This window comes from Orbicella franksi, chromosome 12 (assembly GCF_964199315.1).
Source record: "Orbicella franksi chromosome 12, jaOrbFran1.1, whole genome shotgun sequence".
In the NCBI taxonomy this organism is placed as follows: Eukaryota; Metazoa; Cnidaria; class Anthozoa; order Scleractinia; family Merulinidae; genus Orbicella; species Orbicella franksi.
This window is the reverse complement of record NC_138156.1, coordinates 15,657,439-15,681,844: the sequence shown is the minus strand read 5'-3', so window position 1 is coordinate 15,681,844 and position 24,406 is coordinate 15,657,439. Positions and strand designations below refer to the sequence as shown.

Below are 24,406 nucleotides of genomic sequence, written 5' to 3'. Positions count from 1 at the left end.
TTGTGCCATTAATGGTCATAGGCTATGGCTATCTGTCTCTTAGCAAGCCTTAGACCTTGTCATTCAGAGTGCAATGAACAGAGGCTTTGTATTTTGGTGAGTTTCTGTTGTTTGTTAATAAAGAACGGTGGCAGGGAAGTGCACCCATTAGCTGCACTTTACCCCACAGTAAGGCTCTAGCCCACTGGAGACAGGTCCGGAGAAATTACCTATTCCAAGGTGGCTACCCCCGGTACCACCTGATCTGTACTCCCCCCAGGAGGGGCTCTCCCTCCTGGTTCCCTCAGTCCCCCGGGACTGTGGGATATGGGCCTCACCCCTGGAGGCAGGTCTGGATCTTTTATTCCAGGGTGGCTACCCCTGGTACCACCTGATCTGCACTCCCCCAGGAGGGCCCCTTCCTGGGCCCCTACTTCCCAGTCGTCCTTCCCTGCCACCGACATTTTACCCACAGCCAGTGTGTTATCTCCTAAATGTAGTATCATTAGTGGCAGCTCAGACCAGGCCTCAAAAGAGGATCATTAAATATAAACACGAAAAAATTTGCGTTGGGGAAGTGCCGGAAGACCTTTCTTGAAGCCATTTTTTCTCATTCAAGAAAACTTTTTTCAAAGTTTCTGCCCAAAATTTCCGTCATCATTTTGCATAATGTCATTGGCTTCGAAAATTTCCTATTGTCTTTTAGGCAATCAGAATCCGGAATTACGATGTGTAATTTGCACTGGTGTTACACTTTTTGCACCGGTGTCACACTTTTTGCACTGGTGTTACACTTCAACTACACTGCCCTTTGCCAATCAGAATCGAGTAATTTTTTCACATATAGTATTAGAAATGATATCAGCAACTGGGTGATCGCTATTTAGTTTGTCCACTAATAACTCGCCATAATCATAACTATTACAAAGTTCTCGAAACTGATTGGTAAATGGCAAGCTGTATTGTAGCATTTATAGGACAGTGTACGTGTCATGCCTGGTGTTATTAGACACGTGTCATTTGAATGAGCAGTTGTAAAACAGTTACACCTGAATGGGTTCCCTCTTAGAAATTTTGGAAGTTGTTTCAATGGCCAATTCCCTCTATGAGACTCACCTGCAGGGAATCATGGTAGTTGTATTCATCAAAACAAATATCCAGTACAAGCTGATGAATACAACTACCATGAATCCTGCAAGTGCATCTCATAGAGGCAATGGGCCATTACTTTTACTTGGCAAAAAAGTAAACCTCTTGACTTCTCTCAAATTTTGTTATAGTTAACATTAATTAATTGATAATAGGACTTTGCGTCGTCCAATTCAGTCTGTAATCACACTTTGCGTTCGTCCGATTTTGTTATAAACATTTCTGATTACAGACCTCATTGGAATCCACTCAATATGGTATTTATACCGTTACAATTGCTCCTAACCGGGAAAAACGTTGCCATTAACGATCAGGGCACTCTAACCATGAGCATTGACATTCCGTGTGCATTTTTTATGATTATATCCAATGTGGGCTCTAAAAAAACACTGATCCTTTCGTGTGAGGAATATTGGATAATTAAAAAATGAACAAAGAAATGAAAGTGTTCATGGTCAGAGGGTCCTTCACTGTAAAGGTTTCAAATATGTTACAGGGAAAAGAGTCAATTTGACTTATTTACAATACTAATTCCTTTGACATTCACAAATAAAAAAGAAATGAACAGTTAATGATTTCAAGTTGAACCCCACCCAAATGATCCCACGGGTAAATATTGTGGCACTATTTCCTCGGATAGATTTAACCCTTTTCAAAGCCAGTGGCGGATCTAGGGGAGGGGCCCGCTTTCCCACCCCTTATTGTGGGTAAAACAAATCGCAGGTGGAAGAAAAGCCGGCAGGATAAGCAAAAAAAAAAAAGCGCGCCCCCTTAGCTCAAGGTCTGGATCCGCCACTGAAAGCCTTTCGCCCTTTGCTGCAGAAGATCACAAGACTAAGGCCCCGACCACACTAATGCGTTTTCGTATGAGAACGCATACTTTTTGATGCTTTTTCGCCTATAGTCCGCACTAAAGCGACCAAAAACGCTGATGAAAACGGAGGTTTTCGAAGACGGTTTCAAAAGACGGGCCTTTTGGGAACGCATCATTTTGAAAACGCTTCGTTCCTAGTGTGGACAGGTCAAAACGGCTTTTGAAAACGGTGCAGAAAAAAGCGTCCTTTCTATCAGCGTTTTCGGGCATTTTAGTGCGGACGGTGGGCGAAAACGTATCCAAGTCTGCATTTTCATGCGAAAACGACTTAGTTTGGACAGGTGAAAACAAACCGAAATCGCTTATGTGGACAAAAATATCTTTCTTCGTTTTCGTTGAGACAAATACGGATACTTTTAAAAAACGCATTAGTGTGGTCGCGGTCTAAGGGAAACGCTACGTTCGTTTCGGATACGTCACCTATATCAGTTGACCGTGAAGGCCTGGGAGAAACCGGTGCAGGAACTGGCAACAACGTAGGTAGCGAGGCAACCTGAAAAGTCATACTTGAGCCCAGAGCCTTTTGATCCATGCCAATCTAGACCCCAGAGCGCGCGCTTCTGTCAGCTCTGACAGCACGCCCAACGCTCCAGGAAAATCACTCCAGGAAATACTGGCTCCAGTTTGAATGGGCGTTTTCTTCCATGTTCGATAACGGTTTCTAAAGATGCTGATAGAAACGTATCGTGGCCTCTAGGAAGCACGTTACAAAAGGGGTGGAAATGTGGCTACGTTGGCTTCATATCACGCGCTTTGACGTCTAATGCAGAACTAGCGAGACAGTCGAAAATAGTGCAGAGTTCAAGGTACAACACTTAACCCCAGTTACTTACATGAAGGTGATAAGCTATCTCCCATCTCAGCCTTATGTACATGGCCATAGTGGAAGAATAAACCCCCACCAATAATAGATAACTGCTTCCAGTTGTTCTCGAAGCAGTTGGTCAGTAATGTACGACAACTCCAACAATACTCAACTTTGGTGTAATGGATTTCAAGCTTTTCTCATATAGGCTCACAAATTCCGATTAATTATGAAACATTCAGCGTAGGCTGAGATAGAGGGCGATAAAATAACCAACAACGCATCCAGTTTTAGCAATGATTTCATGTTTGAACTTGAGATAATGAAAGACGTCTACTTCTAATTCTTTGCAAAAACAAAAACAAAAAAAACACGGCAACCAACTTCTGCAGTATGGGGCTTCAAATTTATTATCAAAAAGAGTTTCCAAAGTGTCAAACACTATCGAACCGGTGAGGTCCTACTGTGAGACATACTTGAACTAATCAACTACTGTACATATGAAACGTTTTCAGTTCGTAAATAGTTACAAATAATTGGCATTCACTCCGTTTCATCGTCAGTCAAATCTGAAGTGTCTGCTGTAGAGCTGTGTTGACTTGTACCTTCAGTTTCGACATCTGTATTCTTAGTTGCACATTCTGCAGGGACATTAGAGTCTACGCCATCGAGATTGTCTTCATATGGTGTGGGGCTTGTCGCCAAATCAGATTCACTTGCGATACTCGAGTGGCGGGAAGAAAAGAAATCTGATTCACCTTCTGTTGTAAAATTGCTCTCGTCATCTGCGTATAGCCCGTCGTCTTCGCTTACACTGCGATTGAAGCTTTTGGCTCCTTTCATCTGAAATTTAGGTTTCCCTTTTGCTGTTGGTTTCTCTTTTGAATTTTCATCCTCAATCTCGTCCTCACCATCGGCTGAGGGACGCGCACTTTTGAGCATTTCAATAGTTTTCAGCAACTCTTGATTCTGTAACATTAACTTGTCTGCACGTTCTTGCTCTTCCATGGCAAAAGTGTTAGCTATCTGAACAGCACAGCGCATATCATCTTGAAGGACTTCGGCGTCTCGAAGTTTTTCTTCAGTTTCGTCGTTAACCGCTTCAAGTCGGGAAATTATATCATTCGACTGTCGGAGTTGTTCGTCGGATTTTGCGAGCAAGGTTTGTAAGGTCTTTATTCCTTCCAAATGATTTTCCACTTCCGCAGCCGCCCTTTTAAGACTTCCATGGGACGGTTTCGTCCTGATTTCCATTGCAGAGTCTCTCCTTTTGAGCAGGTAACGGCGTAACGACTCCACCTCAGCTTGTAGATGTTGTTTCTCTCGGCATACTCGATCGAGATTTGACTTAACAGTTGACGCTTGTCGCTTGAGAAGACGCTCGCCAGGGGGAGGTTTTCGGAGCCTTGATTCAACGCCATTGCCAATGTTCTTATCTTGCACATCACCTACAATTAAAACTACCTCGATGAGCGGTAACAATAAGCCTACGAAAGCTGACGAATTGCTAACGAACACCGAAACAACACGCGAAATTCGTCTATGTTCGCAGGCTATGTTAGAATGGGGACTGTGTAAAGGTTCCGCGTCAGTTTTAAGGTGCTTTTTCACTGAGCAGACCAGGGCATTTTTCAGTCGTGCAATTTTCCAATTGCATGAAAAGTCCTCCATTTCTGGTTCTCTGTTTGTCGCGTTTTGACGCAGAGTCGCGTGACAAAGAGAGGGCCAGAACTGGACTAAATGAAAAATTGTAAAGATGAAGACAATAGAGTGTTTGTCTAATGGTTACCTCTGGAAATTTTTTGTTCTAATTAACTTCATATAAGCCCTCCGAAAAGGAAATTTTTGTTCAAATAAACTTCATAAAAGCCCTCGAACTTCGATTTCGGGCAAATATTTGTTTTTTAGAACAAAGAATTTCCGCGGGCAACTATCAGTCTATTGATCCTCAACAGAAACCGGCAAACTGTTGTTTATATAGTACCACGTGAAAAAGTCTCGCCAAAGTCATCCATGTTCACAAACACAAACTTCCTCGTTTTGTTAAAACTCGGTGAGTTTGATCAGACTTTCTCCCTTTCATAACTCATTACGAAAAAAATATTTCACAATTGGCAGTGAAAATCCCTGTAAGAGCAAGGTAAGTTTAGTTCCCACCGATCAGACAAACATTACTAGAAGGTGACTGTTCACAGACTAAAAGTTCTTGTGTTGTATATCTTACCAGACGTATCACTGCCTCTGTTATTCAGGCGCTCCTTGAGTTTTCCAAGGTCATTTTCGATAGATGCCACTAAGTTTGCCAGCTGCAGATCTCTATCGTTAGCAGGTGATTGCGTCTCTTCCGGTTGTCCCTTTTGTCCGAACTGATTATCTGGAGTTGGGTGTATCACGGCTTTATGATTAAGTTGGGGTTTACTCCTGTTTTCATCTTCACCGTCTGATGACAACGAAGCGTCAGAATCTTCCTCGTTCGATGTTGCTTCACTAGCTTTGTCTTCTGCTTGAGTGAACGACTGTGCACGCGCAATAATTTGGTCCAGATCTAGTTGTGGCAATGGAGACACGGGTGGTATTGGCTCAGGGTTCCTCATTTCAAGGCACTGCAAAAGCGCTAGCTTCTCGTCTTGAACTTGCCTAAGGGATTCCCTCATATTTTCTCTATCGATTTCAACCTCCTGAAGCCGGGCTTGCAAGGTTTCTTTATCTTGCTTCGATCTCTTTGACAAAGCGGAGTAATCTTCCTCGAGTTTATCAAAGTTTGCCTTGAGGGAATCAAACTCTTCGCATAACTTATCAAGACTTGATAGCAACTCTTCTTTCTCCTCATTGGCTTCACTTAAAAGTGTTTTGAACTGTTTGTGCTCAGTTTTAATTTTCTTTATATGCAATCCAGATTGGGACGAGATCTCCATGTCCGTATCTTCTTGTTCACTCTCGCTTTCTTCTTCGCCCTCCGTTCGTTCGGAACTATAACTATATTCCGACTCGGACAAAGATAATTGAAATCGAAACTTCAGTTGTTCTCTGCGAGAAATGGAATCGGGAGTGCGAGAATCTTCACTCATGTTTCCTTTCTCTTGATTTTCATCGTCACGGTTATTTTCAGACTCTTCGCTAGACATGTTTTCTTCTTCCTCCTCGTCTTCCTCTTTGACAACGTCCACTTCGTGACCAGAATGAAGGTTCAAAATACTCAACAACAGAGTCTGCTTTTCTTCCTGAAGTCTTCCAACTTCATCTTCCAGATCGATTACTTTTTTCTCTGCTTCTACAAGGTTGGACTCCATTTTCACCAGTTCCTTGTTCTGTTCTTTTGACATTTGTAAACTCTGTACGTCTTCTCTGTAAGAAAGGACGTACTTAAGATACTTAGCTTCGCGTCTCAACTCGTTTCTTTCCTCTACAGCGTCATCTCGATCACTTTCTGTTTTCTGCAAAGAAGCCTTAAGCGCGTCCAAATTGGATTTTAGACATACTCGTTGTTCTTCAAGGCTGATACATCTCAAACATACAGCAGGCTTGTTTTGCTCATTCGCTGTGTTTGGCGTTGCAGGCAATTCACTTGTTTCACCTGGCTTTTTATTTTCTTCTATACTGGGTTCAACTGTCAGCTTGCTTTCTTCAGCCTCATTTAGAATCAATTGTACCGACATTAACTCGTCACATTGTGTATCTTTATCAAGCGTCCCGACATTGCAGGACACTTGCGTTTCTTTCTCAACTTTTTCAGTCTTGTGTATTTCCAAACCATCGATAACCTTTTCCAAACCACCAACACAGTTTCTCATTCTTTCAACAAGTTCACTTCCGCTCTCAATGATTTGCATTTGTAAGCATTTGTTTTCGTCTTTCAGCAGTATAACAGAATCTTTTAAAGATTGCAAGCCTTGTATCAGTGTTGAAATCGTACTCCTTGATTGACTCTCTTTCGATACCAAGGCTGCGTTCGAAATTGTCAATTTTTCAATGTCCTCGTGGCACTTTGTAATCGTTTGTATCTTTTCTTCATTTTCTCGCACCAGAGTAGATTTCGATTCCTCAAGCGAATGGTTTTGTTTTTTAAGCTCTTCGAGCTCTTGTTGGCTGTTTTCCAGTGCTATCACCAATTTATCGTGTCTCACCTGGAGTTCATTTTTTTCTTCTCTTTGTTTCTCCAAATTCAGATTTAAAGACTGCAGTTCACTTGACTTTATCGCGTTTTCCTGGACGACTTCGTTGAATTGCTTTTGTAGATGAAGTTTTTCCTTTTCTAATAGTGGTACAACGTCAAGGCGGTGTTCCATTCCTTGTATTTTCTCCATCAGTTCAAGCTTTTCAGCCTCGAGCTCTTTAACTTTATTTTTCACTGACTCGTGGTCAGGCTTTGATTTCGCTGTCAACAGATGACATAATACCATTAGAAGCCTATTTATGACATTTGCAGACTGCAGACTGCATTTAATCCTAAATAGCACTCTGATTACCCCGAAAAATGCTCGGGTTAGCCTGTTTACGGTTAGCTCTTGGTAATGACAGCATGATCGCGTCGTAAATTTGACCAATGTCTTATTTCTCTTTAGCCTCAAAGGCAGACATCTTTTTGGCCCGTCACGCACTCGAAGCTACTTTCTCTTGAAAGAGAGAAAATATATGCAAATGATGATGGCGTGCTTGGAAATGGAAAAGAACGGCCCACAGAAATCATCTGTTTTTATTTTTAAAAAATAATAGGCTTTGAATTTGGAATTATTTTTTGTTGTAAGTTGGTTAGTTTTTCATTTAGTCATGCATACGTTACCTTTTGTATCATTTGCGGCAACCACTGAAGGTTTCTTCTTTCCATGAATCCTACAAAACCCAAAGCAAAGTTTAAATTAATGACTAAAACTAAATTTATATACCTCTGACTAATCGAGTTCGAGGTCCGTACTGTAAGTTATGGACCGAGTTTTTCCTCCTTTCGAATTATGGCCGAAGCGCGAAGCGCGCGGGCCATACATAAATCGAAGGGGGTAAAAACGAGGATCCGTAACATACAGTACGGACCGAGAAGACGAGGCTAGTTAGATATTTATTATATCTCTACTCTGTGTCTGACGGGTTCAACAACAGTCTATTCATGCGGAACGGCTTCAAATTTCTGACGCACGTCGAAAGCAAAACGAGTCAATTTGAAATCGTTGTTAAGTCGTTAACACGTTTAATACACAATTTAAAGTGACGAAATGTTTTAAACTTTTAATGTGGCTAAATATGATTTAGGCAAAGTTAGACTCAAACCAATGCAGTCAGCGGTTTCCCGTTTTACAGTACGTGACTTGCGGGACGGCCCTTTGGAGATTTGCAGGGCTGTTGTGTCACATTGCATTGCACGTACTGTACTGCCAGCTGATCGTTACGGATCGTTTGCTTTGTACTTTGGCGAATCTTTGCGGATTCTCGCCCCTTCCCGTCCCTCCCTCTTGGTTGCTGGTCTCTAGGTAAGTGTGGGTCAGGTAAGTTGTTTCCACTGATTCATTCAGTGTGACGGTGCCAGTTAGCGGCTGCTTTTGGGGGTGGTTCCCACTTCCAGGGTTGCCATGGATACCTCCCCTTCCGCTTACGGCTTCTGCTCCCCGCTAACCTTTTAGGCACCAGTTCCAAAGCTCATCTATTTGTGATGAGTTTAAGTTGCTATAAGAGTTAAGAACACTCGGCGATAAATCACGAAATATTTTGGCAACAAAAACAGAATTAAATTTCAGCGGGCCGTACAGGAGAATACGGCCCGCTAAATTGACCAATCACAGCGCACGTAGTAACTGAGAAACATAATGAAGACTCTTATTTACTTTCTATACGCCCGCATATACACATCCATGCATATACAGGCATTCATTTAACCAGCGGTCGTTTATTTGCAAGTCCTCGAAAATTGCGAGACGGGAGGCCAAATGAAAAACACATAACATCTTAAACACCATCATAGCCGACTTACTTTTCAGCGATAAGTGGGTCTGAATGAGGTCTGTTGTGACTTTCTTTGTTTTTCGGCTCAGCTGTCTTTCGAGTTCCATTAAGACCCTTGCTCACATCTTTAGGAGTCGCATTTCGTCTCATGAGTTTCGGAGAAGTTGCAGGACTTCTTGATTTTGGTGTTCCGGCAGGACTCGGCGGAGTATTGGAGGGACCTGGAGTCAATTTAGTTTTATCCCCTGCTGTGAAGGACTTCGCTCTTGCCTTGCCTAAAGAGTTGTAATATATAGGTTTAGCCAAACCTAAAAGCGGCGCTCCTGATTGCAATAAGTTAACCATAAAGGGAAAAAAAAGGAATGTGCTTTTTTTTGGATCAGAAACTCAAATAATGATAAATTCTTCGCAGTTAATTGTTCAGCGTATGCACAAGGAATATCTCGGGGAAAAAAGTCAACAACGCGCCAGGGCCTAATTCACGCGGAAATTTTGCCTTTGTACGCAGCCCCCCTCCCCCCCCCCTTGCCCCCTTTCTCCCTCAGAGCAGTAACCTGGCTTGAGTCATCGATTCCATCGAAAACCAGTATCTGGGCAAAGGTTCGAAAAAAACAGCTCTCAATCTGATCCCGCGATATGATCACGTGTTACTGGTCAGCATATACCTTTATTTGACAGCTGTCAATTGAAGATAACATGGATGTCCAATATCAAAGATGTACCTATGGTAATGGTGCTACTCTCTCATTTTTCAGGGTATCGAGCTCAGCTCGCACACGCACAGTGCAAGTGGCATAGGGACGTCCGGACAACCAAAATTTTTAGATCGATTACCAAATTTTCAAAGGTATGAGCCTCCGCTCGCGCGCTTACGGCGCGCAGGAGCTCCGCTAAAAATATAATAGAAGCATGTAAATGCATTTAAGGTGGGTTTCATTGACCATATTTCTGAATGAGAATAAATTTCCGTTCAATTCAGTCGTTTCTCCGATTCTAGCATAGACGAAAGATATCCCAAGCACTCTGCTCAAGGACCAGAATCTTGGGAAATAGTTCGGAATAATGATGTCACATATTTTCGCGTCAAGGTCTATAACAATATAAAGAAATGACGGACGCTGATGCTGGCAGTGAAAAATATTGATATAATTTTGATCATCGAATTAAAAGAGTGAATTTTATTTCATTTTATTTCTTTGAGAGAAATAAAATACATTTTCTTGGTGTTTCTATCGAATTACTCATAAACGTTCGTGAAAACTCGAAAAAGCTGTGGAGAGACTCGCTTGCATTCCCACAGATTTTCTCATTCTATTAAACTTCAGTGTATTTCTATGACTCGATGGAGCTACGAAAAATGTTATTTACTTCTCAATTAAACGTGATCGATCTTACAGAGTGTTAAGTGTGGTAAACGAGCGTAGCCTGCGAGTGTACACCCCGCCCCCCCTCCCCCTCCCGCCCCCCGCATGCTGTTAAGAAGGGAGAGCCAATGTTAACCTAGGCAAGGCTTTCCAAGAATCTGAGAAGTTACACAAAGTAAAGAACGAAATTTCAGAAGCAAAATAATGGTCAGGGCGGCATTTCTGGAATAATCCGGAACACTGTATATTGTGCTATCTTATCATTCCGGAATAAGGTCAATCGACCACACCCTTAATATTCCAATAGAAGCATCGGATGGAGCAAAAACTCAATAGATCAAATCAATAAAGCAATCAAAAAAAATGTCTGCATAAATATTTACCCAATTCCAGGGAAAACGTAACTTTACTAAAATTGTTCAAAACATTGCAGTTCTTAATATTCATAAATTTTTGATTTTATGTTTTTTTTACGTGTCTAGTTACCAACAACTTTTTTTAGCAGAAGGTTACATCAACATTCACTATCAAATTGATTGTTGCTGTTTTGAAATTTCGAAGAGCAGTTATTCTAACTTGAAAATTTTATTGTCACGAAATAAGCATCACAGCAAGTATATGTAAAGTCATCGTTCACTCGAAGGGTTAATATAAGCTGAACGATGGTATTTTCGATAGACCGCGTTCCGTATACTGTTCATTGTTTATGCGCAACAACCTTGCTAAAGGCTTGCCTATTTCAGTGGGTGATTCCGACAGATTACAGGGAATTGGAAAGGAACTGAACACCTACACTGATATGCACACGCAGGAAATAGCAAATGTTCATCGGCTTTCACATGTTCTTTATCGTACATTCAGATAAACAGCGAGATAGCCTTGATCTGACGTGTCACGGAAATCGAAAGAATTAAATCACTTCCTCCTCGTGATCACGCACATTTGTTTCATCACCGGCTTTGTTCCTAGCACAGCCTAACTTCGACGAGTAAGCGATAAAGTTCACTGATTGAACTTGACATTTCGTATTATTTAAAAATGCGCATTGATGTAATGCACAAACACGGTTCCAGAAAATAAAACAGACAAGGATGCCATACCTATGACACATACAGTGGTCCGATATTGGTCGCCACACAGACGAATGACTCCGTGCGATGTGTTCAGTCTCTTGTTACTCAGTTGTAAATGGAGAACAAATTAACAAGCGGTAGAGACTGCCGTTTTCACGAAACAAAACTGTGGCAAGAGAACTGTTTGAAGAGCTTATCGAGCTACAGATGACCAAAGAATAACATTACTTTGGCTTGAATCAACACACTATTGACATAAGAATGAAAAGCATGAAAAGAATTTGATGAGGTGAGCTTTGTTTTTCAAGACGCAAATGTTGTCCGCTGTAACTGATAGCCAAAGAAATGTGAAAAATTATAAAGCAAACAACCGACAGGAGATCAATCGTCTGACGCTACTATAAACACATCGCTGCAGTCGTCCGCTGGACGTCTTTTTCCTTTCTCACGACGTCATGTTACCAATAAAATTTCCTTGCTGGGTTTAACAACAAGTGGTTGTGCCGATTGCGTAGGAATTCTTTCAGCATTGAAAGCACCCTAATCGGTCATGTTTTTATAATTCTTTACGTAAAACTGAACTTTTTTCATTTCGTTCATTTGTATTCATTAATACGTGGTTGCCAAAACAGTAAAATAACATCGACACGAAACCGTGCCTACTACACGGGGTTGTTCCGTGAAATCTGTAAACACGTTAGCCTCTTAGCGTTCAGTTAACTTAAAACTTTACCTGCTGTTGGGCCTTTCAATGCAGTCGAATTCACTGGTTTATCCATGGCTTTATGTTTACTAGCTTCTTTGCCCATGGTTTTTGACCGCTGTTCCTTTGAAACTCCTGAAGCTTGAACCTTCTCCCTGCTATGATTTTCTGTAGAGCGAAAGTTCAATCGTACAGACAGGTTATAGATCCATTAGTCAGTGACACAGAGTCTTAGAAAGCAATTTCTGCTGTATCGAGTACGGTAGATCACAACAGATTCTTGTGTGTATGTTTATCGATGAACATATTCCCCTTTGGCATTTCTAAAATGCGCCGGTCTGCCCTGTCACGCGATATTGCTATTTCCCGGCGTAGTGAGTCCTAAGTCTCTAATCATTTCCTTCTTATTTCTGTTCAACACTTGAAAACAATCGTCAATTCTTTCTATAATTCACGACACCTCATAGACGCTCAACAGCATTATCAAAGCTAATCGTTATTTAAATATAATTTTTTGGCTCACTGCGGTCGACTGATTTTGAAGTCATTCCATTAGGATATTTTAAACACGCATTTATCTGAAAAATTCTTCAACAAGCGCATATCATGAATAAATTAGTTTAGTATAAATCTACTTGCGATCTATCAAGAATGCCGCTCTCTGATTAGCTACACTATTCACTATCTATTCTGTTATAGATAGTGAGTAGCGTAACAGTGTCCGCTTGCTAACAAACTGGCGGCCACTTCTTTGCAATTTGGAATTGTTAGTGAGGAGGATTTAGATAAAGTTTGAACGACTAGTAGATTTATACTAAAACAATTAGATTATTCGCTCTCGATTTCTTTGCGGGATAGTTGACTCGACCGTATCACGCAATAGAAATCTCGAGCTCACAATCCAATTTCTTACATGTCATTTAAACTCGGACGGAGCGAAAATTCATACCATGTCAAAATAAACCAAAAGATCGCGCTAATCACTCGTGTTATAAAACCCCTTTGTAAAATTTTGGCATTCATAAAAAAAACATCAGTCAGGATAGTGTGACTGGTTGGTCGATCCCTTTACATATATTTGAATACATTATAACACAAGGAAAACTTCTTGGCCTTGTCAACTGGCGACAATGTGAACCAAAGGGAAATAAACGCCTTGCCAAGATAATGTTTCGGCTCTCAACCAATCAGGGGCGAATACACAGCACTGGGTTGTTCGACTTAACGCTAACGCAGGATTAAAAGTTACCCGAAGGAACAATTTTTCTTGCATGAAAATGTTTTTCACTCCTTAAGTTTTGTACAGTTTGTGATTATTCAAACTCAAAACTCAGGGATAAACAATGTAAACAGAAAACCTCACCGCAAATATAAAAAACTGAAATCAAAATTCTCGTGAATCCTGGGTTAGCTTAATCGGGTTTTGAACAATCGGGTCAAATTTAAGTCCAGTGCGTGCCTTATTTAGTTCGCACACTACACATTTAGAACCAGTTTTAATTTCCTCACAAATTCATATCATAAAAACATAGACCACCAGCAAGAAGACAGGAAACTACGCTGAAGAAGTTTTTCACATACCCTCTACAAATGGATGTGAAACAAACTTTTCCTCCATTTCGAATGGCTCTTACTAATTGTAACAGTTTAATCCCTTTCCTATATACTTGATGGCAAAATATGCATTAATTACCCACCTTTAAATAGCTTTCGCTTGTCCGGTGTAGGAGAGGGATGTACACGAGGCTTGGTAGCTGTAGCTGCTCTTCCATCGGTCATATCTTGAGAGACACCCTTGTCACCATCCGGACAGACGAATGAAGAACTTTCCACTGGAATTGACGGCTCCGAAGATATTATTTCATTCATAGCGGAAGAAGAAGTCTTTTCCGTTTTCCTCTCCATCGTGAGTGATTCAGATACGCTCACGGAATTCGAGCTCTGTAATTTGGGCGTTTCTTGAAGGAGGGGAACTGAACCTGCGTGTACAAGCACTCCTGTGGTTTGCTTGTCGAGTAAAGATGTCGGCAGTAGCTGGTTGTCAAAAGAGGATAACACAGACACACCAGCACCGTTTTCATCCACTTGAAATGGCACACATATGGAAACAAAAGATGACCAAGCATTTGACTGCTGCTCTGGTCTGGAGGACGGCTGCTGACCGTGGACTTGGAAAGGTATAGACACCATCACTGAGTCAGAAACCAACTTTGGACTTAAAGGTGAACTTGGTGTGATATCCTTCGTACAAGTGTAAGATGGAGACATAGATACCACCATGGCATGTGATCCATCGCTAATTTTTTCATTATGTTCTGGGCAAGACAAGTGTCTTGGCGGGAAATCTATTCGCTTACTAAGTGATTGGGTGCTTTGTTCCGCGCGGTTTCTGTCCAGTGGCTGAGAGGACAATTTAGAGCTACTTTTACTTCTCTTTGTGTCTTCTTCAACATTGTCTAATCCAGCTTGTTCCATATCAGCATTTCCAAGCACTTGCCAGTCTTCAACATAATGTGGCAACAGTTTGTCTTGCTCGTTCGATTTCACTTCAGAACATTTGTCGTTAGAATATGAAGGGGAGCAATTCTGATTCGGCGTGTCAAAATGATAACTCGGACTTTTAACTACAACAGAACTTGGCCTTTGCGACTTGGACTTTGTCGACGACAAGTCCTCTATCATACCTTCTGAATACCGTTTTGGATGCTGAACGGAAGGCCCCGACGAACTAACAGCGCTGTTTTGTTGTTCTCGTCCATCATTCTTTTCCCCGAGGAACAATTTCTCTTGTGTTTGTCGTTTATTCAATACGGACAAAATGGTGGTTCGTGCTTTCTTCTTGAGGATGTTACCATTGCTGGGAAACGCTGACTGCTTTGAAGGAGCTTCGAGAGGAAAGAAGGAGACCGTGTTACGTAGAATTAACCTCGATTTCACAGGTAGGGTCAGGGATAAAAGAAAACGAGGAGCTCGTGAGAAAGTTCAACAAACATGGAAACAGTTGAGGGAAGAGAATCCCGTCAAGTTCTTCAGGCTAACCGATAACTATTGAAACAATTAACAAGGTGCACGAATACAAAATCCAGGCTGCTTTGGAATTTCCCTTCAATTATCAATTATTCTTGGAAATTCCAGTCAAATGGTCCATGACTGGTCTAAACCGATCACGCGATGTATTAGATGCAAATATAACCAAACCAGTGAATACGGCTTTGCATGCGCTCAACTCTGAATATACTTTATGCGTTCACTCTACTTTCTCAGGTGTAAAAAGCAGAATTTGTCTCTAAATTAGGACGCTAGACCTCTTTGTACACGTGTTCAGCAATGCAAGTAGCTTTACTCACATTCCTGATTCAACAGGTAAAACATGATTGTTTTTGGCCGATTGCCTTAGGCTACTGAACGACTGTTCCTGTGCCTTTCTTGATCGCATTTACCTTTGAAAAGGATTTTCGAAATTTCGTTCTAAAGGAGGATAAATATCATCAATTTAGAGTGGTAAATCCAATTCACGCCCTCCTTGATGAATAACTGTTAATTAACTACACCCAAAATGATATTTCCCAGATTATAAAGCTTGAATTTAGGGGAGATTAAAATACCTTTATCAGATTTGGAGTTGTGTTGTGACTTGGAAAACATGGCTTGAAATATCCAGGCTGAAGATTTCTTTCTCACAGAATTTCGTGTCTTCCCCTCAACCTTTGACAATTCCTCATCAAATGTGCCAGCGCTCTCTTGATCTTCTTTTGATTACTTGCCTTTAACAAAACGAACTGTTGCACCAAAACTTGTTTTCGAGTAGACTTTTCCTTCAAAGACGAATGTAACAATCAACGCTTGTTAGGTAGGTATACAAGAAAACTACACAATTGTCTGGCAATAAATGGGACCAAGGTTGTTGCATGGAATCTGGAATAAAATTAAGGGTCGCAGCAACACACCCTGAAAGAAATCGGAAAAGGTCAACAAGGTTGGCGTACGCCAACCTTTACTACCTCGTGGAATGTCACTACAGGGATAGCTGTAAAACCAAGGGATGAACCAACGAGTGCAGTGCTCTAATTTCACAACTGCTAAGCTGTGTGTATAATTGCTATAATCATTCATGTCTTTAAATCTTTCTCTGCAGTTCATGATCAAATATATGTTTATACATATGTTCACTTAAATACAAATCATGGCGAACACACAGCCATGTGCACATGTAAAGACCCGATAGAGCATAACTTTTTGTCTGATTCACAATACTCGCATCGCAGAATTATTTCGAACAGCTTCTAAAGGACCACATAAATCGCATTGACGCATAATTAATCAATCTTAACACCGAACACAGAAAGTATTATTTTTCTGATAATAACTGAGGCATGATAACATTGCAAAAAAAATCTGAAAAAGTGCAAAACAAAAAAAAAAAACAATTTATCGTGACTTTACAGTGCTGTTTATCGTTCTACATTATCAATACCGATACTCCTTCACACGTCAACGAGTTTTCTTGTACACTTTCTATTTTCATGTCACTTCCGCGATTTCCTTCAAAAACATGGACTGATGGCTGCTGATATTTAGCAAATAATATCAGTTTAAACAACAGTACAGTGTTTACCGTAATTTAAACTAAAATATGTATCGTGTTTATCAAAACGAAGTATTTGTGAAATGCAGTGGGCGGTCGTTGGTGTTACGCATTAAGGAGTCGACTGTGAAATAAAGATGAATGAGGCAAATATAAAACATATGAACTCATCACGGAATATAACAAGTTAACACCTAAAGCGAAAACACTTGAACTTAAACTTGACAGTATTAAATTTGAGGCTTTTCTAATATATAAAGCCTGGAATAAAGATATTATCCCTACAGCTAACCGTAGGAATAGTAAAGCCTTTTAAAATATCTCCTCCAACGAAGATTCTGTTCTCTCAAGTCGAAGATATCAAGAATTTAAAAACCTCTATCAGAAAATAGGAAATCTAAAACAAAAAGTTTTAATTTAATTACGATTTCACTTTTAAGAGACAGGATAAACAGTGTAATAATCTCGCATTGACGTGGTCAATATGTTCGGCATTGTGTTACAAAACAAATAAAAAAGTGTGATATAATTTCTACATTGAAGCGAGACGTTATAAGCAGTACATTCATCAGCACAGACTATCTAACCCAACAAGATCTAATGCACGTAAATACCTTTCGCATTGAACCTTCCTGGCGTAGGAAAACCAAGTGAAAGTCACCTCTCAGCGAGAAACCGAATTTGTCGTGTTGCCTTATTTCATCCAGTGAAACATTTCTCGACGCGAATTGAAAGAAAGTTACCGAAAAAATCGCAGTGATCAGCCGTGAATTAATCCATCTCTGTATTAAAAGAGAAGACCAAATAAAACTTTAAAAACTTAATAGCCCATAATAGCGCAATGTGTAAAGTGTGAACAAATTAGCTCGAAGAACAAAGACAAACATGGCTGGTTCGAAACGACTCTTGCAATCATAATAAACACTGACTTGCACATAATAACCTCGCATTTTTAGCTGACTGGTGTCGACAGCTTTCACGTGTATATCGGAAGCTGTTAGACGGTTCCCGAGGTAGTGAAGTTGGGCTACTCAGTTGCTTAACTTTCAGTGTTTGCTCGTGATGTTTGAATGATTCATTAAATCAAAGATTGGTCGTGATCATGCAAAATTCACTCTACAACAATGACCTAAACATATTGACCGTTGAGTGAAAAGTGTATAAATGTGACGAGAACTGCAAAATTCAACAAGGTTATTATCGTACAACGGGACTACACAAAATACTCGAGTTCAAATAGTCCAAACAACACAGTGATAAATTCTTGAACACTTAAACCGCTTGAAAGCTAAATTTGTACATACACACAATAAAGTAAAGTAAAGCAGCTATCCTTTTCGGAGACGGAACAGTTCTCGTGCGTTTGACAATTAATGTCGGTACGAAGTCTAGCCTGCTCACAGAATCAGAGCTGAACTTGCCACAATCAGGTTCAGGGATACCAAACAACTGGGAAAGTATCGTGGTCAACTGAACATCAAATTTAACGTAAATCTGTCAGTAATATCAACAAGACCGAAGATAAAATTTGTTCGATGCTGCACCTACATAAAATCGGACTAAGCTATTTCATAGTGTGGTACCAGATAACGTCATACTGCGAGAAACTGTTGCAATGGCTACAGCACAAACCGCTCCAATCTGCGCAAGAAACGCTGAACGGCAACAAACCAATATCAACTTCACGAAATAACAATTTAAAAGCGAGCAGTCGGTACATACCCCGATTGTTGAAATCCTTGTCAAACGTGCAATGCAAAGTGGACTGGATTAATCAGAACAAAACTTAACGGCAGCGATCAATGGAGGGTCGAGGAGAGTTATTGACAAGCTGCGTTAAGACAACTGTTCCTGTCGATAAACGCTTGGATGCACTCAGTAGCACCGCTTTCTTGAATTTAAATGACCCGAGGGAATGTGCTAAGTCGCTAGCTGTGAACAACGCACAAAGAACTCGTGCTTGGTGTAAGCAGAAAAACAGAGCTAAGCCGCAAGCGATCAGCTCATTGTCAAAGGTTACGGCGCAATTTTACACTCAGCGGGTATTCCTTGAGATATGGAATGAATGGAATGCAATATTATACCTGCACGACTCAATCATATTGTTCATTCGTAGAAATTGAACCTTAGTTCGAACAGGACTGTCTGCAAAGCCCGGGGGGGGGGTACTTTGGGAATTTCTGGGTGGGGATGTGCCGCTGTGACCCTGGAACCCTTAGCCTATACCAGAGCTAGTTCAGCTGAATTTTGCTAACCTATACTAGAGTAAACTCCCCAAATCCCCCCATCTATTGACACTGTTGAGGCTGATTTGCGTAAATTTAAACTTGCCGATTTGATTTTTTTATATTTTTGAGTGGCAATTTCTGGTTTCCTTACTCCAGATAAAACCTTAAACCAACCAGTCAGTTTTGTGAAAAATGATACCCTATTCTAGACCCAAACGCTCTGATTTACATACCCTATCCTAGAATAAACTGCTTGAATACCATACCCTTCACAGCGGCACATACCTACATAGCCCATATATGGCAGTGCCTCCCCCCCCCCCCCGGGCTGCAAAGAAACCACAACAGCAAACAGTTCTCGTCAAAATTAAAATTCGCACATAAATAAATAAATAAATAAATAAATAAATAAATAAATATACATTTATATAGCGCCATTTTCCACTAATTGTCCATGGCGCTTTACAATACTTTAAAATTAAAATCCTAATTCTTTAAAAACCTAAACTCCTAAATCCTAAAAGCACATATCATAGTAAATTTTACGGTGGCTCATAGAGACAAAACACTTCAGAAGAAACGAAACCCAAACCGCGGTGATAAACATGGAACCAAAACGCATGTTAAACAAAGTTAATTTCCTTGACGTTTCGTATGTACAACATACATCTTCAGAAGTGACCGTAGCTCCTGGGCCGGGTTGTTGTTAACCCAGAAAAAGGTAGAATTTTGATTTGAGTTTTGTAACTTTGCGGTGAGGTTTTCTGTATATTGTTTGGCCTTCTGTTTTGAGTTTTAATAATCACCCTATACACAAAACAAAACAGCAAAAAACATTTGTATGGAAGAAAAAGCTATAATTTGGTTAACTTTTAATCCTGGGTTAGCGTTGACCGGCTTCCGAGCAATCCTGCCCTGTTTCCAACAAGTTAACCTAATATGAGTCCGCGATCCAATCGATAACCAGCACTTGGTCAGCGGTCAACTTCAAAAAACACGTAACCTCGAGGAGCTGTAAACTTGAGCCCGCGATATGGTCACGTGATACTGGTCAGCGGATACCTTGGTTTGACAGGTGTCAATTGATCATAACATGGATGTCCAATATCAAGGAAGTACACGGTAAACCAAGGCTGCATGTCTGTCAACCTATTATTTGGAGTATGGCCGCCATGTTCGGCAACTCTGTCGCCGTCGTGCGTACGCGCCCACAAGCAATACTGCTAGCCATGATAACCATGAGAAAATCAACTCGTTGGTTTCTTTTTCTTTCCTATATGAGTATGGGGCTCCGCTTGGCGGCCGCCGGAGTTCCGCTATTATTGGCCGTCAGGAAGATGCCTCGCAAGCCATTGCACTGTTTCGTTTGTGTTCGCTTAGTTGCAAAGCTCAGTTTAAGTCATCACTCAACATTATCCTTGCAAAAATGCTTTAAACGGCCACAATGGTGGATAGGGAGCAATACTAGCAAATCAGACCGAATAACAGCATTAAAATATATGATAGAACACGTACTCACCTTCTAGTTGAAGTTCGAAGTTTGCTCTACCCGCGAAGTGCAAACTGACCTTAGCATCCCGGCCTTAGAGCCTTAGTAGCCAAGCCAAAAGGCACTCTGCACGTGTTAACTGTTCGATAAGTTATTCAGGTTGTGCAAGTGTTTTGTGATTTGTGGGGGTGTTTCGTATTTGTGGAAATGTATACTGATTTGTGAACGTGTTTGTATTAGTAGAATCGTTTTCGATCTGTGCAAGTGTTTTGTCACCCGTGCAAGTGTTTTCTATCCCAGCAATTGTTTTTTTTCCAAGCAACTGTTTTCCATCCGAGAAAGTGTGATTTGTGTGATTTGTGGAAGTGTTTTGCGATTTGTGGAAGTGTTTTGTGATTTGTGGAAGTGTTTTGTCCCTATGGAAGTGTTTTGTTCCTATGAGCCACCGTAGTTGAACATACCACTCTTCCGCACTGCTAGCTAGCGGTCAAAGGACTTTTCAGTATAGAGCGACCTCTCTGTGAAATGAGTTGCAGCCTGAACTTAAACTTTGTCCATCCGTGACGGATTTCAAGCGCCTACTCAGGCGTAAGCTTCTTAATGACTGTTTTATTTAATTTTTATTCAACATTTGTCTTCTTTTTAAGTTATCGTTATGTGTTTGGCTTTCTGCGTTTTTAAATTTTGTAATGTAACATTGACTTTGAAAAGCCCCACGGGGACGAGCCAATAAAGTATGTATGAGTGACACTCTTACGCAGCTTTTCTTTTTATGTATTTTCTAACGAACCAACGACCCCATAGAAAGTGCAGCATATAATTTCTCTTAAACCCGCAAGCACGGCCGCAAGCAGGCGAAACTACTAACGGCTTGAGCTTGACAATTTATTGAGCGACACCATAATTGCGCTAGCATCACAACGAACTAGTTGAGATTTCATTGTTTTGTACCGGACATTTGATTGGCTGGATTTGAAAATGTTGGAATCTGTTGTTCCATTTCTGCCATCTGATTGGTTTTCATTGTCTGGGTGGCCTCGGTTTCAGTAAACACACTGTAATAGGTCCACTGAAACAACATTTTGGCAGAGAACATTTCACTTCAAAGAACAAATTGCAATATTTTGGGGCTTACAGACACTGTGACCTTATTCACTAACGAAGCTCGATTTTTTCAGATTTAGGGTGTTCTTCTGGGCATGTTCTCTCCACGAAGTCCACGACCTCCCCATTTTTTTTTACATTTTTGACATAACTACATTGCAACTCATCATGTTACAGTGCTAAAAGTCTCAGAAAAAAATCAATGTTGGAAAATTTTCGGGCGAACGTCATTAAGTGAACATTTTTACTAATTTTGCCCTATTTTACCCTCTTTTCAATATTAGCTAATATTGCTTTTACAGGACCCCTCTGATAACAGTGTTGAATACACCGATGGATCATCCTGTTTAAATATTCGTTGTTATTGTTATTATCATTGTTATACCAATATCAGCAGCAGAAGAGTATTGTAAATAGTCTAAAAATAAACAAAGCACGTGCTTCCGCTTGGCACTGAAATGAACACGACACCAACGAACAAAAGAAATCATAACGCAAAAAAATCCAAAAAAACACTTTATTTAAGTGTCAAATGTATTTAGCACTTCTAAACGTGCTAATTGGGGACACTGTAAATAAATAAACAAATATAACATAAACTATTAAGACTCCCAACCGGTTGGAGGCTGACCAGTTGGCTATTTACACAACACGGTCGAGGAGTTGAACTCGGGGCTACCGAGAACAAATCCAGATAGCGGTAGAGTGGTGGATTTGAACCAGGGACCTCCAGACGCAAAGAATAACACTCGAAGAAAGCGACAAAACCAGGCTAACATTTGCAACATACTTACTTTTGCTTAATCCGCTGGGCAATAATCCACAATAGCCTGCAAACAGGCTCCTGGTGAGCCTGTAGACATTCTATTGATGCCGCCGTTCTATGATACCAGCTCCCGGTATCATGATATCATTGGTTAAATCGCTGATTGTTGACATCTTCGAGATGAATATTTGACAGATCTTCGTAAAATTATACGACTCCAACGGTTCGTTACAATAGTGCATTTGCTGTTCTCTTTTAAGTCTCGGTCTCTTGACCTCTCGTTATTTCACAAGTGATTCTGAAGGGTACTTTATGCTCTGTTACGAGCAGGAATTTTAAGGTCATTCCCCAGTATTGCATTGCGCATCCCTACTGGGCATAATTCACGCGTGATTAGCGCGCGCGCATTAAAAAATGGCGGCGTTTTCTTTAGAGCTAATCTCGTTCCCAGAGCCTTCGTTACCCTTGTCCAGCGGAACGGGAAATCAGTGTTTCAGCTCGATATTTCATTGGCCCAGGAGGGAGAGGTGAACACGTCAGATTTGGCTGACCCTATGATCATGGCCATTATGACGTCACGGCGACAGAAGCGCGCAAATGCACAAAATTTTCGAAAATGGCGTCGTCGCCTCTCGCTAATACAACTTTTTGAGGAGGATTTCTCCAATCATTCCAGCTTCAAATGGTATTGTATTTGGATCTCAAGGAGTGATTATCATTTCCTTTCTTGAGAGGTAAGTAGATTTTAATTATAACCGAAAACTCTTGCATAAAGTGTTACAGTCATTGCTCTCCGGTGGAAATATGTGGGGCAAAATTTTGACTATTTGCCCTGTAAAATTTCCTTTTTTTACGTGATCGGTAACTTAAAGAAACGTGTAACGTGGTCACATAAGAGCTTACATGTGTAGGAACACATTGTAATTGAAGATGAGTTTGAAGAATCGGTAGTAAAAATGATCAGTCTATTTGAGTATGAAATATCTGCGATCTCGTGCTCGACACATGTTCTGCAACAGGCCTAGCAAAGAGAAATATCCACAATGATGGAAATGAGAACTTTCACAAACAAGAACTTAGGCTTAATTATTTAAATAAGAGTTAAAGCCTGCCTACTGCACAACGGTGGTTAAAATGCAGACAGAGGATAAAATGAATATGCAGACTGCAGACTTCTTAGAAATATCCCATTTCCTTTTATAGAGAGCTAAGTGCTCCGGTTAGCCTGAAATATACGGCTCATGTTAGCCGGTGTAAGGTTAGCTCATTCTCTCTATAAATGAAAATGGGAATGTGATATTCTTAAAAAGCCTGCAGTCTACATTTTACCCATAGTTTGCGGTCTAGTCTTGTAAGACTTCTCTGTAAACATATGGACATACAAGGCCCTCTCTCCTCTGCATAGGCTTCTTTCATGCTGCTTAGACCGTAGGCTGGTAGTTTGGAGTATATTCAATTTCCATGGGGAGCTTCTGCAGAGGAGAGAGAAGAAGGCCCCATTTATATTGTCTTGGGTACTGGAGACCCTATCAAACCCTTCTGAAGCAACTTTATCAAGTTTTTATATGAACCGAAGTTGTCCCTCCAGGATTACTTAAGCCTTTTTTCATATTCCAATGCTCAGTTATCATTCTTTTTTTGGCTTCCTTTCAGTCATTTGATCACTACAGGGTTTTGTGAGTTAATTTTGATTTCTTCATACCATGAGTTGTCCCAGGTAGGCCAGTCATAGTATTTTGATGAAAAAGGTTACCAGGCCTACCAGGGTTACCCTGGTAATGTTGCCAAGGGTGACTTGTGTTTCACTTTCTCAACAAAATGGTGAAAATTAGCTCGTCCAGGGTCACTGGGGCAAGGGCTTTCTTGGTTACCTAAGACCAAATAAGGAGCCTCACTGCCAGCTGGAATCATGTATGCTTATATAACAAAACTTGAGTTCCAAACTCTGGTCACCTTGAGTTCCTATTGTTGGATCTTATTATGTTTACAAAACTGGCACAGTTGATCAGCAATATTTAGGAATTTGAAGTTTGATTTATTTCAATTCCTAAACAATATTCTCTATGTAAGGATCCAAAAATGCTTTATGCAGAGTGTTTGATGTAGTTTGTTTGACACGCTTCAGAAATTTTATTTTTCCTTTGTGCAGGTGAGGGTGCTGAAAAAATTTCTTTATATGAATCTGAAGACCTCAATTCAATGCATTGATACTGGAAATGAGCTATTTTATGTTTTATAGATTATGATATTAGCTCCATGTACATTACCGCATTGTATCTGCTTGGACGGGACTTAAAAGGTGGATGGGGTTTGATTGTTTAATTGTGAGAGCTACTTTTGTTAATTGTAAATATGC

At 40.6% G+C, this 24,406-nt stretch overlaps 1 protein-coding gene across 2 annotated transcripts; it reads right to left on the bottom strand.

Annotated features, from left to right (window-relative positions):
- Positions 1-3,199: 3,199 nt before the first annotated feature.
- On the bottom strand, positions 3,200-18,616 carry LOC145464541 (uncharacterized). 2 transcript variants are annotated; one of them, XM_081448468.1, is made up of 8 exons: positions 18,186-18,616; positions 15,484-15,693; positions 13,576-14,763; positions 11,909-12,046; positions 8,767-9,013; positions 7,588-7,637; positions 5,032-7,182; positions 3,200-4,255 (listed from the first exon to the last, which is right to left on the bottom strand). In XM_081448468.1, the coding sequence occupies exons 2-8, from the start codon at positions 15,521-15,523 to the stop codon at positions 3,351-3,353; spliced, it is 4,719 nt and encodes a 1,572-aa protein (XP_081304594.1). In that variant the 5' UTR covers positions 15,524-15,693; positions 18,186-18,616; the 3' UTR covers positions 3,200-3,350. The 2 variants fall into 2 exon arrangements, with proteins under 2 accessions (XP_081304594.1, XP_081304595.1); XM_081448469.1 differs by having other exon boundaries at positions 15,484-18,616.
- Between the last annotated feature and the right edge of the window lie 5,790 nt (positions 18,617-24,406).